General features: G+C 38.5%; 1 protein-coding gene across 2 annotated transcripts in view; it reads right to left on the bottom strand.

The window, feature by feature from the left end:
* The window catches only part of ANO4 (anoctamin 4), a 342,675-nt gene that overhangs the window by 40,220 nt on the left and 286,686 nt on the right, over nt 1-15,769 (bottom strand). For both annotated transcript variants that reach the window (XM_077772254.1, XM_077772253.1), the window contains 5 exons: nt 10,441-10,477; nt 8,084-8,195; nt 7,070-7,127; nt 6,834-6,931; nt 4,671-4,813 (listed from right to left, as the gene is read on the bottom strand). In XM_077772254.1, coding sequence (XP_077628380.1) covers nt 4,671-4,813; nt 6,834-6,931; nt 7,070-7,127; nt 8,084-8,195; nt 10,441-10,477 — 448 coding nt within the window. The remainder of the gene's footprint in view (nt 1-4,670; nt 4,814-6,833; nt 6,932-7,069; nt 7,128-8,083; nt 8,196-10,440; nt 10,478-15,769) is intronic.

The following is a 15,769-nucleotide window of genomic DNA, read 5'->3' on the forward strand; positions in this document are numbered from 1 at the left end:
GCTTTAGCCATTTGGAGCCTTTTGTGGTTCCATATAAACTTTAGGCTTGTTTGTTCTAGTTCTGTGAAGAAGCTGCTATCATTTAAAAAAACTTTTTTAAGTTTATTTATTGAGAGAGGGAGAGGGAGAGGGAGAGGGAGAGAGAGAGAGAGAGAGAGAGAGAGAACCAATGGGGAGGATCAGAGAGAATAAGAGACTGAATCCCAAGCAGCCTTTGCATCATCAGTGCACAGCTAGATGTGGGGCTTGAACTCAAAAACCATGAGATCGTGACCTGAGCTGAGATTGAGTTGGATGCTCAACTGACTGTGTCACCAGCGGCCCCTGCTAGTGTTTTTTGATAGGGATTGCATTGAATACAAACTGGTACAGCCACTCTGGAAAATAGTATGGAGGCTCCTCAAAAAATTAAAAATAGAACTACCCTATGACCCAGCAATTGAACTAGAAGGAATTTATCCAAAGGATACAAAAATGCTGATTTGAAGGGGCACATGTACCCCAATGTTTATAGAAGCACTATGAACAATAGCCAAATTACGAAAAGAGCCCAAATGTCCATCAACTGTTGTGTGTGTACACACACACACACACACTGGAATACTACTTGGCAATGGAAAAGAATGAAATATTGCCATTTGCAACAACATGGATGGAACTAGAGGGTATTATGCTAAGCAAAATAAGTCAGAGAAAAACAGATATCATATGATTTCACTCATATGTGGAATTTAAGAAACAACAGGTGAACATGGGGAATATAAGATAAAAGGAAAGTGGACAGCAACATGCAGAAGAATGAACCTGGACAACTTTCTTATACCAAAGGAAAAATAAGATAAAAACAGAGAGGGAGACAAACCATAAAAGACTCAAATACAGAGAACAAACTGAGGGTTTCTGGAGGGTGGTAGGGTGGGGAACATTAGGGAGGGTACTTTGTGGGATGAGCAGTGGGTGTCATATATATGAGATAATCGCTGGGTCCTACTCCAGAAGCCAAGACTATACGTATGTTAACTAACTTGAACTTAAATTAAAAAAATTTTTTAAATCAATGAGAAAAGAAAATTCCAGTAGAAAAGTAAGCTAAGTGTAGAAATTAGAAATCTGATTCTGAAAGTTATAGGGAACCAATTTTGAAGGATAAAGTTGAAATTTTTATTCACTTTAACATACCAGTAAGAGAGTAAGAAGCCAAGCCACCAACCAGGAAAGCCTATTTGATTTGCAGCATAGATATCTGACAAAGGACTCATATCCAAAATGGGAAAATAACTTCTACAAATCACTAAGAAAAAGAAACAACAAGATAATGGGTTTGAATGGGAATTCACAAAAAAAGCATAGCCTTATAGCCATAAGCATATGAAAAGGTGCTCAGCATTACTAGCTGCCATGAAATTTCAAATTAAAACCATAAGATACTACTACATACCAACCAGATAGGCTAATATTTGCAAGAACTAACGAGTTTTAGTGTGTGGAATAACTAATACTCTAAGACTGCTAGTTGGAATATAAATTGGTAAAACTTAGTTTTAAAAACTCAGTGTCGGCTGAAGATCAACTGATGCCTATCTTACGGCCTAGTAACTCCACTCCTACATAAATTCCCTTCAGAAAATATGTACATATGTTAACCGAAGCACATGTACAAAATGTTCACAACAGTATTATTTTTATTTGTAAGAGCTTAAACCTAGAAATAATCCACTTGCCTATCTCCAATAGAATGGGTAGATAAATACTGGTATATTCCTATTTATTTTCAGGGGCCTAGAAGATCTGCAGACTCACAAAATAATTCATTGATTGGCACAGTGACATCTGTATTTCTACAAGTAAATTTGCCTCTTTTTTTGACTCAAGCTTGACAGAGGCTTTGATTCCTATTAGAAGGCATTTATCCTTAGCAGTGCTCATGACGTTTCATGCTCATGAAGTACATTTTATGACATGGGAGATGACTGAAGGTTGGTGGTGGTGGTGTCTGTGTATTGTAGGGGAACATAAGAGAAACTGGTGAGTATCTGGGAGTAGAAATGCAAAAAAACCCACATGTGCCTAAATATGGAGGTGCATATCAAAGAGAAAGTCCACCTGCTTCATAATTCTGCTTCGGGTATACATGCTAGGAATACTATATGGTAAATAATGTTTTGCTACTTGTAGTAACATAGAAGAATCATATAAACATGATATTGAATGAAAGAAGCCAGTTACAAAGCAGTATGTATTGCACAATTTCATTCACATGGAAATTTTAAAAAAGGCATAATTAATCTATGGCATTAAAAATCAGGAGAGTAAGGGTGCCTGGGTGGCTCAGTCGGTTAAGCAGCCAACTTTGGCTCAGGTCAGGATCTCACGGTTCATGAGTTCAAGCCCCGTGTTGGGCTCTGTGCTGATAGCTCAGAGCCTGGAGTCTGCTTCAGATTCTGTTTCCCTCTCTCTCTGCTCCACCCCTGTTTCCACTGTGTCTCTGTCTCTCAAAAATGAATAAACATTTTAAAAAATTTAAGTAAAAATTAAAAAAAAAATCAGGATAGTAGTGAGGGTGTTATGACTTAGAAAGAAAACAATGGAGCCTTACGTGATAATGATAATATTTTGTTTCTTGATCTACCACACAGGATGGCAAACGTTTTCTTTAAAGAGTCAGACAGTAAATATCCCAGACTTGATGGGCTATACAGTGTCTGTGACAACTACTCAATTCTACTGTTGTGCAAAACAAGCTACAGATAATATGTAAATAAATGGATATTGCTGTGTACCAATAAAACTTTATTTACAAAAATAGGCATTGGACTCAGTTTGGCCTGAGGGTTAGTAGTCTATCAAACTCTCACCTACACAGATTGGCAAATTTGTAACAATTATGGATCTGTACACTTATTTATATACTTTCTGCACTATCTATCTGTTGTATGTTAATGAATACATTTAAAAATATATATAACAAAGCAGGAAAGTCATTAAGAAAATGAAATGATGGGGCACCTGATGGCTCAATTGGTTAGGTGGCCGACTACAGCTCAGGTCATGATCTCACGGTTCGTGGGTTCGAGACCCGCGTCAGGCTCTGTGCTGACAGCTAGCTCACTGCCTGGAGCCTGTTTCAGATTCTGTGTCTCCCTCTCTCTATGACCCTCCACAGCTCACGCTGTCTCTCTCTCTCTTTCAGAAATAAATAAAACATTTAAAAAAAATTTAAAAATGAAAAGAACAGAAGGAAGCAGTTGGGATTCTCTGGTCTGCTTGTGATGCTTCTGAGATTTGTTTCTTGCTGCAGATACAGCAGTACTTGGAACGCCACTAATTCCAGCCACATAAAAACTTCTTTTCAAGCACTCAATATGCCAACATTATTGTTCATTTCCTTCTTTATGGGAGAAGAGTCCATTAAGAGACCTCACAGTGGTTAGTTCTCTTAATGAATTCCCTTTATTAAGTTTTATTATTAATGCCCACATTGATTTCTTCTCTGAGTTATATCATTCTGCCATTCTATAATTGAAACTCCAAAAACATCAGTAGATACTTAAGACATAAGCAATCTAAAAAACATTAAGCATAAATTCTACTACTACTTTAATTTTCAGATTTTCCCAGAAAGAACTACTTCTTTCAGAAGTAATGCATCTTATCCATCCCTATTCCCACTTTGACTCCAATGTTACAGAGCTTAAACATAATTGGAAAAAAAAAGCTATACACACTCAATATATCTGTTAGGAGATTTTCTTAGCTTTTTTCCCCCCAGGGAGATAAGAACAGAAAAATAATAACAATGATACAGATAACATGTACCAAGTATACGCTATGAGCCAGTCATTGTTCTAAGCCCTTTCCATTCATTAACTCCTTTACTCCACACAAAGACCTTATGAAGTGGTTACACTTATCCCCACTTTAGAGGTAAGAAAATTGAGACAGAGATTAAGTAATTGTCCAAGGTTTCGTAGTTAATAAGTGATAAGGCTGGGATTTAAACCCAGGTAATCTGTTTCCATAGCCCATGCTCTTAGGTAACATGCTAAGATAAATAGCTTGGGTTTAATAGAGAAATCTAGTTCCTTAAATGTAAGTGTTGCAAAGTTTAAGCATTCCTAGCTTCCTGCCATCATCTCCAAGAGAAGTGGCTGCTCCCCCTCTGCCCTCCTGATGCATCCTGCAGCATCTGTGATACTTTACTGCACTTACCTTTTTCGTCTCTGGCTTTCCCCCACTAGCCCATATATTCTTTGAGAGCTGGGACTATGCCTTATTCCTTCTTGCAGTTCTAGTGCCAAGCATAGCCACTGCCTGGATATAACATGGCTCAATACATGTCTGCTAAATGAGTGAATCAATCATGCCATGAGTGATAACTCCTTTTTCTTTGGTTCACCACATTTTCCAAGTCATTTTTGTTTTCTGGTGATTGATTACAAGGGACAGGACACATTATCATGAGGAGTTTGAAGCGACCAGGCTTTTGGCACCGTCTCTATGGATCGAGCTTCTTAAAGCAAGAAACTCTCTCCCCTGAAGCACTTAGCTTAAGAATCCCCACATGCTTCTGGACTCAGTGATAATGAGTGCAAGTCTAGCTGAATAATAGCCTGAGATCTAGAATTTGCATTTAGAATTAATTAATAGGATAAAATAGGATATTTGCATACTCATTTCTAAGTATTCATCGAAGAGTCCATAGGCATTCATGGGCTGAAGGTTATAGTCCTTTTCCCACTGTGGGAAACTTATTTTCCTTTCAGGTCCATGTTCTTGTCGTACTTTCCTTCTGGTCCACCAATTCTGAATTAACCTGCATGATAAGATAAATTCCTTTAAAAAAAACATATGGCTGTTTTTAAGATGGAAGTGATAAGACAGAGTTCAAATACAGAACCGTCATTTAAAATTTTTTGGGATAGGCTGCCAAGGACATAAAACCTTGGAATGGGAAGAAACTAACAGTGGAGGCTATACTTCATGCATTTGTGAACAGATGAATTTATTTTAAATATTCATGAAATTGTTTCATGTTTAGTGTTCCTTTGGAGGGTTGGATAGAAGACTGAAAGCATCTATAAACTGACCCTCTAGCACAAAGGCAGTACCCAGACCTTGGAGTAGAGGAAGGTTTCGCCTAGCTGGCTTAACTCAAGACCCATAAGCAGTCTTCCCATGTGGGTGCTGATCTGCATATTGAGGGAGGGCCTGGGAGATCTGCGAACCCACTAAATGCTTCCTCTTTTTGGCACACTAAAGCCTGCATACAGTTCCACACTTGGACTCGCCTGCTTTTAGCTTGATCTCAAGAGAGGGGCTCTGATTCCCAGTAAAATGCATCTCACACTGCTGAGGTTAGCACATTAATCCTTAGTAACATTCAGGAGTGCATCTTATGATATGGAACAGGGTTACGAAAATGGGTGGGGGGTCAGGTTTGTGTGCCATAGGGGACAAGGAAAAACTGAAGGGTATCCAAGAGTAGAAATGCCAAAAGAAAACCCTAAGAAACAAAACAAACAAACTAAAAACCCAACCAGAAATGAAATGTGAAATAAAGGAAAAAATAAGATGGGTATCAAAGACAAATGACCTACTTCACAATTTTGCTCTATGTCCATACTACTAGAAGATAAAATATAGTTCCCTTGATGTCTCTGACATTTTGATAAGTTATGGTTTATGGTTTAAAGTAGCATACAATGCTGTTAATTTTTAAATTTTATGCATTTAAAAAAGTTTTTTAGAAAACATCAAGCACTTGGAATAAGTTTTCTAAAAAGAAATCTAAGAACAGAAAATTACTGGCGTTGGCTCTGACAAAGAGCCAAATGGTAACTTTTTCAAAGTGATCCAAGTTCTAGCGAATTGTTCTGGTTGAATGGTCCTCCCTGAAACCTGGAGTTCTCTATGGAGACACCAAGCTGACATGAAAACCAGTAGATATGGAAAGAATTAAAGCAGAGAGAGGGGCATCTGTGGGTAGCTCAGTCAGCTAAGTGTCAGACTTTTGATTTCAGATCAGGTCATGATCTCACAGATTGTGAGTTTGAGCCCCATGTCCGACTCTGCACTAGCAGCAACAGCTCTGAGCCTGCTTTGGATTCTCTGTCACCTCTCTCTGCCCCTCCCCTGCTTGTACTCTCTCTTTCTCTCTCTCTCAAAAGTAAACATAAAAAAAATAAAGCCGAAAGAGAAGGTGCTGATTTATGTTCCTTTAAAACTTAACTGACCAGAGCTGAGCAAACACAACAGAATTCAAGGTTATCCTTATAAAAGTGGTGCAAGTTTTTGCCTATTGTCATCAATATAAACTATTATCACCAGGTGATCCTATTTTTACTGGTTAGGGTATGTTGACTTAGAAATACTTGTTTCTTTTTTGCATCTCTAAACTTTTCTTTTTTTTTTAAAGTTACTTTTCTTTACAGTTTGAATTTAAGATAGTTTAAACGAAAATTACCATTCCTGGTGAGAAAGCAGAGCTCTAGTCAATGTGTCTTAACTAGTGGGAGCCTTGCAATGCTACAGTATGAGGGTCAGAGGCATCATTTAAAGAAGCTTGCAAGCAAGTGTTTAACATTTAGGACCCCACAGAAACTTTTTTTAAAAAAGAATATTCACTATCGTTCATACTTCTTGTATTAAATCTTCCTAAAGAACCAATGTTTATTATTTTCACGACTGTCTGAGTAACTGAGCATGAACACTTAGCTCCAGGTACACGCCCTGGCTTAACTGCTGAGTCTGCACTGCTTATCTTACTTGCCACACCTAGAATAGCCAATAATGAGCAATGCTGCATCTCCACTACACATGTCTGAGATACTTACGGGTAGCCAAGTTCCATGAAATTATTCCAGGTCTGCTTTAGCACCATTATAATACCCATTTGCATACAGAGATCAATAAGGCATCCACTAGGGTGGCACTGCGACATAAGCAAACACAGAAATTCCAGAATCAATGGAGAGGAAGAAAGAGTGTCTGGTTTCTAATCTGCACAAAGTGGCCCTAAGCTATTTAACAGAAGTCTATAGCAAACAAGGAATGATGGAAGAATACAAACCTCTTCTAGTCTCCATCTGTTTATCAGCCTCAAGTAGGCACCTGGGTGTCCTGTAAATCTTTAACACAGAAAAACAGACCATAAGCATCCTGTAGGTCTAAGCTTTCAGGGACTATTGTGTTCAGATTCGCCTATCCTCCAATGAAAATTACGGGTACAATCAGGTCTGAGAGAATTAGGAAACTCTCCAGAGCTGTCATAACTGTGGCTTCTGGAATTTTCCAGGGGATATTTCCCTTCTGGACTGCCTGGCTGCTAACCACAGAGGCCAGCTCTTGCTGCTTGCTGTGACTTTGAACATTTTCTACGAAGTATCAAGTGCTCTGGCCTGTGTAACAGCATGTTGGATTGAAACACATTCTGATCTTTTTGAATAAAAGTTTAATTTAAAAAAATAACCAGCTCCACTATTTGACTAGAATTGCACACTGAAGTAGCTCCATACTGAGGAGAGGCTGCTGCATTCATACCGCCAAAACCCAACGCTCTGCCCTCCTCTGCTTCTTGTCTCCTGGGAAACACTTCCCGGAGCAATGGAATTCATAGGACAGGACTACTCAAATCCTCATAACTGCTGGAGTCAGAAATTGCTCACTCTCTTGTGGTGTCTTAGGTCAGCCCCTTTCCTTGTCTGGATGTCGTTCCCTTTTCTGTGAGGGCAGACATCCAGGACACACTGCAGATCACCTTCCCCATTATGCCACCTGCTTGTACTGGTGTGAGACCCAGGTCCTGATTCAGGTGCAGATGGAGCCCACAAGTTTTAAATCCATCCTTCCCTTGTGCAAGTGCTTCTCCTCTGTGTCCTTTATACCAAGAAAAGGTGCACAGGTAAGTTTTGAGTGGAGGGGCCATTACCCAGGATGGGAATAGGATGGGAAAGGAGGAGGCTGATCTTCTCTTTTTAGCCTTTGTATAAGTCACTCTTAATGAGGTGCTTCTCTTTCACCCTGGTCAGTCACCTCTCAGTGCTCTGTCCTGTCCTCCAGAAGCATGGAGAGATCAGGTTCTTACCTTCCAAGGAAGAATGCGATGTAAAATGTGGAGCTGTTCAGATTGACAAACTGAAAAAGAAACATTTTCAGGGTGAAGCTGTTCTCCCACTCAGACTCTGTGCGAGGCTGTTCTGTGGAAAAAAGAGGAGTAGAATTTGAGAGGCTGGATTTGACCCTTTATCAACTCCCTCTGCCCTCCTCCCTATAAACACAGGAGCAGAGGTGTCCTAAGGAAGCTGTATGAGACCCCAGTTTGCCTGTAGATGGTATGATGGAATGGACCACCCATGGGATCCTTAAGCTTACAGACCAGGCCCATCCAGGTTGTGGTGGAAAAGCAGCTACTGATGTGTCTGAAAGGATGGAATACCCAGTTTGTTCTGCTGTGACAGGATGCCCAGAGAGCCTGGAGTAGAGATAGCCAGGCTTAAGGGGCTTCATTCTCAGGCCTGGACCCTGCAGCAGGCTTTCTTTTGCTCTTAGTTTCCACCTGTGAGGTAGAGTCTGTGTGGGGTCAGGTCCTCTCTCAACTCCCAATAATTCCTTGTTCTCAATTTCTATTCAGGTGAAATGTCAGGTGCTGCTGGGCAAGAGGGAGTCAGACCACCCCCTGCCCCCCAGAATGGTGAGTATCTGAATTCTTTGCCTGTCACCCTTATCCATCACTTTTCATTCCTGTGGACAAATACCAAGGAGAAGATCTCATTTTTAGAGATTTTACTGTATATCACCATCTGCATCTTATAATATTCTGACCTCCATCATGTGCCAATTCTCATCTCTTTATATTTTGACTTCCATAAAGCAAATGCTCTTTGGACAGTGATGTGAATCAACATATGAATCAAACTTCCAGCTTGACATCTCATGTCAAATGCACCTATCCTTCTGTAGGAGCTGCAACCTCATCCCAAGCAATGTCAAGGAAAATGTATTTAATGCAATAGTGTACTTTTTCTGTTTCCACATTCCCTGAGCTTCTATCGCTCTTAACCATTTCACCCCATCAGTTCCTTTTCCACTAATTATAATTCAGAATGCTTGCTGGGAGCATATCTGAGAAAGGAGGGGACAGTCTAATTTAACAAGGCTGTACTGCTGATGAGGGAAGAAAATACAGGTTTGATATGGGGGTGTAGGAGAGGGGGAAATGAGTGACGGGCAATGAGGAGGGCACTTGTTGGGATGAATACTGGGTGTTATATGTAAGTGATGAACCACAGGAATCTACCCCACAAACCAAGAGCACACGTTACACACTGTATGTTAGCCAATTTGATAATAAACTGTATTAAAAAAAATAAAAAGGTTTTAGCTTTATTTCACTTCTGCTACTGAACTGTTGGTAACCTAGGAAGGTGTCCCAGTTTGTTAGCCAGCTGGGAGGGTTCCCAGGTATCTCGACCACAGATGGACCAGGGCTGTATCTCCTGGCACCTCTGCCAGCCTGGATCAAGGTGCCACTGGACACAGTCTGCCAATGCAGTTACCTCTTCTGTGGATATAAACCTCTTTTTATCTTTTTGGGCAAGGGGTAGTAATGATGGAGGTTTCAATGACATTAAAGGAGATCTGCCAGGTGCCTACCTCTGTATCTGGTACATAGAAAAGCTTGATAAATGCCATCTTGTATTATAATGATTCTTATAAATAAAAGCACTTTTGTGATTTTTCCCTCCTCTGGACAAGCTATATATGGGAATGTGCTAAAATAGGTTACATGTGGGAGCATGTAATTTTCTCACATTGTATACAGTGAAATGACTAATGTTTCATTAATAAAATTGGGACAATTTCTGTATCTTGAAAACATGGAAAATGTACAGTATATAGTAGGCTGCCAGATTGTTCTAATGCTTTATGGAGTCAGAGACATGTTCTGAAGGGTGACTTGTCCAGATGAATGTTATATCTACAAACATCAGTAATGGATAGGCTGCCTACATTCCTGGTAGAAGGCCCCCAGTCTTCAAAGCAACTAACCTTGCTGTGGTTTTATATAACATGAAAAACTTGACATGGTTTTATTTAAATAAAAATTGTACACAATAGCAAGTGAACACTTTTCTAAATGATTCTGGGCACTTTACACATGTACTTCTGTGATGCTATATTTTTTGTGCATTAAGAGAAAACCTGCTTTAAATTACATTAGCTCCTGATAGATAATATTTATGACAAGTTTTAAAGCTTTAAGTAGAAAAGATCCCTCAGTTTATAGACATTTAAAATGTCCCATTGAAAGTGAAGAACTTATTAGATGCAACTTGAAATAAAAAGAATATTTCTTTTCAGCAGTATTTCAGAAATGAATCTTCAGAAAGGTACTTTCCAGACCACAATACTGTACCATGAAACAAGAAGGGTTTCACTTACCTAAATTTGTCAGAAGAAGTGCAACTTTTTCATAGAGCTGTAAAATAAATGTCATACATTTAACAAAATGAACATAGACACTAAAAATATGTAATTATAAAGGAAATAGGTAATCAAGTGATGAACGAAAATAATTTCATTGACCATCCATTACTTGAACAATGAAAACATTGTAAACAAAGAATTGTGTCCTTTCTGAGCAAGAAAGAAATGCACAAGGTCCCATTTTTCTATTTTTAAAATCTCACATCTTAAGCTGGAGTGAATAAATCTGTGGCAAGAAGACTAGCTGCCAGTGATAACCAGCTTGCTATGTGATGCCGGGCAAATCACAGCATTCTTGGACTTTAGGATCTCTAAGACTGATTCTATGGTAAGATTCTGTAATCTTGGGGCACCTGGATGGCTCAGTTGGTTAAGTGTCTGACTCTTGGTGTTGGCTCAGGTCATGATCTCAAGGTTCCCGAGTTTGAGCCCCCCATTGGGCTCTGTGGTGACAGCATGGAGTCTGCTTGGGATTCTCTCTCCCCCCCCCCCTTCCTCTGTATGTGTGCTCTCTCTCTCAAAATAAATAAATAAACTTAAAATATATTAAAAATCCTATAATCTCGGGGCACCTGGGTGGCTTAGTCAGTTAAGGGTCTGACTGCAGCTCAGGTCATGAGCTCACAGTTTGTGACTTTGAGCCCCGCACTGGGCTCTATACTGAAGACTCAGAGCCTGAAGCCTGCTTTGGATTCTGTGTCTCCCTCTCTCTGCCCTCCCTACTTTGCTCATGCTCTGTCTCTCAAAAATAAACATTAAAAAAATGAAAAAAAATTCTGTAATCTCATTGTTTATGGACTGGTTTATTTTCTAGATTAGAGCATTCATAAATACTAAAGTGATGAAACCTTACTGGGAACTCTTAAGCTTATACTCTGCTTTTCCATTAGTGCATTGAATGCATCCTTCACCCACCTAGCCATCTGGTAAATGGAGGGTCCTAAGACGAGAGAGAGAGAAAAGAGAGAGAGAGAGAGAGAGAGAGAGAGAGTTTGTGGAGGTATGCATATATTTATAAAGTGCAGGGTATGGTTCAGGACAAACCTAGGTTTAGGAACATCGCCAGAGAGGGTATAAATTGAGAAAAAGTGCCTTCTCTAAAATGAAAGATGGTAAAATGGAAATTTCGGAAAACTAGTGAAATGGATTTGAACAACATGAAAATTAAGATCATATTTAGACTAAAGTAGTGAAAATGAACTGGCTTAAATTCCCCAGGCTGGAATTATAACGTTACCAGCCAGCAAGCTGTAGTGCTTGGGCATGTTACCTCATCTCTTCAAGCCATTGTTTTCATTTTATGTGGTTGAGAATGGGTGTTGGATTCATTGACCTTAAGGTCCTTCAAGCTTTTGAATTCTCTCATTCAGGATTTCGGCTAAGAAATAGGTAAAATACTGATTGTATGATTCTAAACTTTCAGCAATGACCATGGCTTGCTACAGTAAGATAATTAATATGGCCATAGTATCAAATTTTGTGTATAGAAACCTCAGACACATGGAATCCAGTGTTAAAAGAGATTCGTGCAATTTTTTATGAGGAATTCTGTGGTGTAGTCATACATTTTAATTTTACCTTAAAAATACTGGTTAACCACAGATTATGACAGGTGTTTTTTAATAAAATATATTTTACTGTTACAAACACATTTTATCATTAAAGTTAATTATGTAATTTTCAAGGAAAATTAGATTTGACTGGTGAGACAACCTTTCTCAAAATACCATTAAAAATGTTTATTCATTTATTTTGAGAGAGAGAGGGAGAGTGGGCAAGAGCAAGCATGGGAACGGCAGGGAGAGAGGCCAAGCGTCAGCAGGGGAGGAGCATAGAGAGAGGGAGAGAGAGAATCCCAAGCAGGTTCCAAGCCGTCAGTGCAGAGGCCCGTGCAGGGCTCGATCTCATGAACTACAAGATCATGACTTTAGCCAAAATCAAGGGTCAGATGCTCAACTGACAGGCACCAGTCAAAATACAATTTTTGATTATCTAGTTTATCCTTTGTATCTTTCATGTTGACAAGCTTTTGTCCAAGTGCCTCATTTTGCACTCCTGTCTCAAAGGTCTTGGTAGCTGGTGACATGCCAACATTATTTTGATTTGGATAGTGAAAAAAAAAAAAGAACTCATAGAAAGAACAATGCAGGAGTCAAAATATGATTAATATTAACCTTGTGAAAAATAAGGCAAAGTGTATGGGGACACAGTAGGGATCCAGGGCATCTATAACTTCTATAAAACATTTATAAAAGTTCATGGATGCCAGGGGAGGGACAATTAGGCTTTGAGCAATGTGCAGCTGGAAAGTGCACATAAGCAGAGGGCCTTATGGCCAGCAAGAGACCTTCAGATGAGCGGTTTCTGGAACGGTCTGATTTCTCATTAGGCAGTTGAGATAGAACTCATGGATGATTTCTTCTGATAAAAGCAGTAGAAAATCTGTTCCCAGACTGGATGCCACAAATTGTGAAAGTTAAATTCTGTAACTGACAGAAGGCTTTCTGACCTTAAGTATATTTCCAAAAGAAACTATAAGTATTTCTAATTTGATCCTGTCCACCTGAACAATGTATGTGAGCTTGTTCTGATGCAAGCCATGTTTTATGGTTTACTTCTTTCTGGAAGAAGACATTGTGGTTTTCACTGTGTAGAATATAATGAAATATCTGATTCATATTGGTATGGCTGAGAAAAAAGGATGGTAATAACTTTTAGTCTCCTCCTGGGACATATTCTTGTTGGCACCTTTTGTTTGCAACTACCACACTGAGATGTTCTTTGGTCACAACAGAAGTAGATGGAAGTGAAACAGTATGACAAGAAGCGAGAAAATTCATCCTACTCACTCCATCTTTCAGGTATTTATTTTTCAAGAAGAAATAAAATGAAAACTAATAAATGCCACTTAACCAGTTATTAAGAAGCATAATATTTTGATGGGATCCAGACTACTTCTATAAAATAATATAAATTTTATTTTTATTTTTATTAGAAAATACACATCATAAAAAGAAAATAGGCATCCCTTATACATCTGCTTCTTCAGTTCTACATCTGTAGAACTCTAGCAGAAAATCAGAAACAGAGTATGTGATCTATAACAATATTATTTAAAAATTAGAGGCTGTAATGAATATGGTTAAAAGCCAATCTAGCTCTCCAGGTTTTTATAGTCAATTAATGTAAAGTATTAATGATTCATGACTAAATGATGATTTTTTTTTTTGCAAGACCATTATGGCCAAAATTTTTAGTGGTTGAAAATAATTTATGTAGCTATAAAAAATGCATATTAAAATATGCATGAAACTATCTTAAGTTGAATAATTTCAGAAGCCAGTAGATAGTTGAGTTCATTGAACTTGTCAAAGCTACATTATACTTATTAGTCTGTCATCTGTCCTTTAAGTGATATTTGCTTCTTAAGGATTTACTTTTTTATTTTTTTGGATATTCTGATGAAAACCTTTCCAAACTATATTACACACTTGATTGCCTTCATAATGGAATGTACAAGGCTTCAGGGCATAAGACAGGACTGTAAATGTGTGTGCTGGGCTGGGGACGTCATCAGAGATGGCTGAGGAGAGCAAGGCAATTGCTTCCTGAACAAAAGGGTCTTGGATGGTGCTGCTTTGAGAGTTCTTACATATGTTTTTATTTTCTTTCCTTCCCCTTGCTATGGCTTGTCATTTCCTGCTCTTGTTAGAATTCTTGCCTTAGTAACCTTAATGTTTTTCTAGTCTGATGTTGGTGAGAAATCAGAACATCAAAGATGTTCACATGTACCTAAAATAAGTGAAAATATACCTTAAGTTCATGTATAAAAATACATTTTACCTTTAGTGTGTGGACTCTACATCATCCATTTCAGTGACTCTTAAGTGCTTGTTAGATAAAACATACAAATGACTAGTAGTCTGACTCCCAGCACATAGTAGGTGCTTTGCAATGTCCACAACTATGTAGCTTTCCTACTCCCTATGCTCCCTTCCTCATTTTTAGTCTACTTTCTCTTTTCTTGGTTGTCTCTCATTAAGTAGAGATTGCTGGGTAAGTGATTTCTAGTTAAACAAAGTGTTACACTGACAACATTGGTATCTGCTCAAAATGTATGAGCAACCATGTATTTATAGACTCATTACATGTATACAGAAATTTATTTCCTAAGATGTATAAATTAAATTTTAATAAGACATTAGAGAAAAGAGAGCTTTAATTCATTGCAAACTACCTGGACACAGAATCTTTCACTGCCCAGGCTGTTTGGTTAATTTCACTATGAATCACTCCCCTTTGCAATGTGTATATTCTACAGTTACTTTAAGACTAGCTAAATCCTGGGGCGCCTGGGTGGCTTAGTTGGTTAAGCATCCGACTTTTACTTAGGTCATGATCTCGCGGTTCGTGGGTTCGAGCCCCGCGTCGGGCTCTGTGCTGACTGCCAGCTCAGAGTCTGGAGAGCCTGTTTCAGAGTCTGTGACTCCTTCTCTCTCTGACCCTCCCCTGCTCACGCTGTCTCTCTCTCTCTCTCCTAGAAATAAATAAAACATTAAAAAAATTAAGAAAAAAAAAAAAAGACTAGCTAAATCCTGGAGGAGGGACTGCTAGGGAGGGCACCACATAGCCACTCAATTTCCACTTGACAGTGCAATTAAACAATCACCACGTCAAATAATTAGTAACTGCTCTTTATTCATAACTTCTGGATTTCAAAGCTTTTTCTAAATTGATAAAGAAGTTCCTATTAATAATAATAATAAATAGTAATATTAGTAGCAGTAATAATACTAAGTCACCTATATTTTTATTAGCTCAGTACTTACTAGTTCACTTAAGAATCCTAAATGAAGTCTTTCAATATTGGGTGGGTTGAATTCTCTTAGGGATCAGTCTAAGTGTATTGGCTATAGAATTTAGAAATGTTTAAAGAGCTAGAAACAACAATCCAAACAGATTAAACAATATTGATAGTAGTATTAACTTGCTTGGACTTTGAAAAACCCATTTTTAATGATAGAGCATTTCATCTCTGGCCCAGACTTAAGATGCAATATAATTAAGGGTGAGGGAACCATAATTAATTGAACAGCTACTCCATGCCTAACACTGTGCTTGGCACTCCACATACATTATCTTATTCATCCCCTGCTACAAATCTCTAATGTCAGTATTTTTATATATAGGTTGACTTCAAATCTAACAATATCAGCAAATAATATTCTGCAAATAACAACAATTTACTGAGAGCCTACTACATGCCAGGCCCTGATCCAGGTAC

The sequence above is a fragment of the Crocuta crocuta genome, unplaced genomic scaffold (genome assembly GCF_008692635.1).
Source record: "Crocuta crocuta isolate KB4526 unplaced genomic scaffold, BGI_CrCroc_1.0 scaffold216, whole genome shotgun sequence".
Classification (NCBI taxonomy): Eukaryota; Metazoa; Chordata; class Mammalia; order Carnivora; family Hyaenidae; genus Crocuta; species Crocuta crocuta.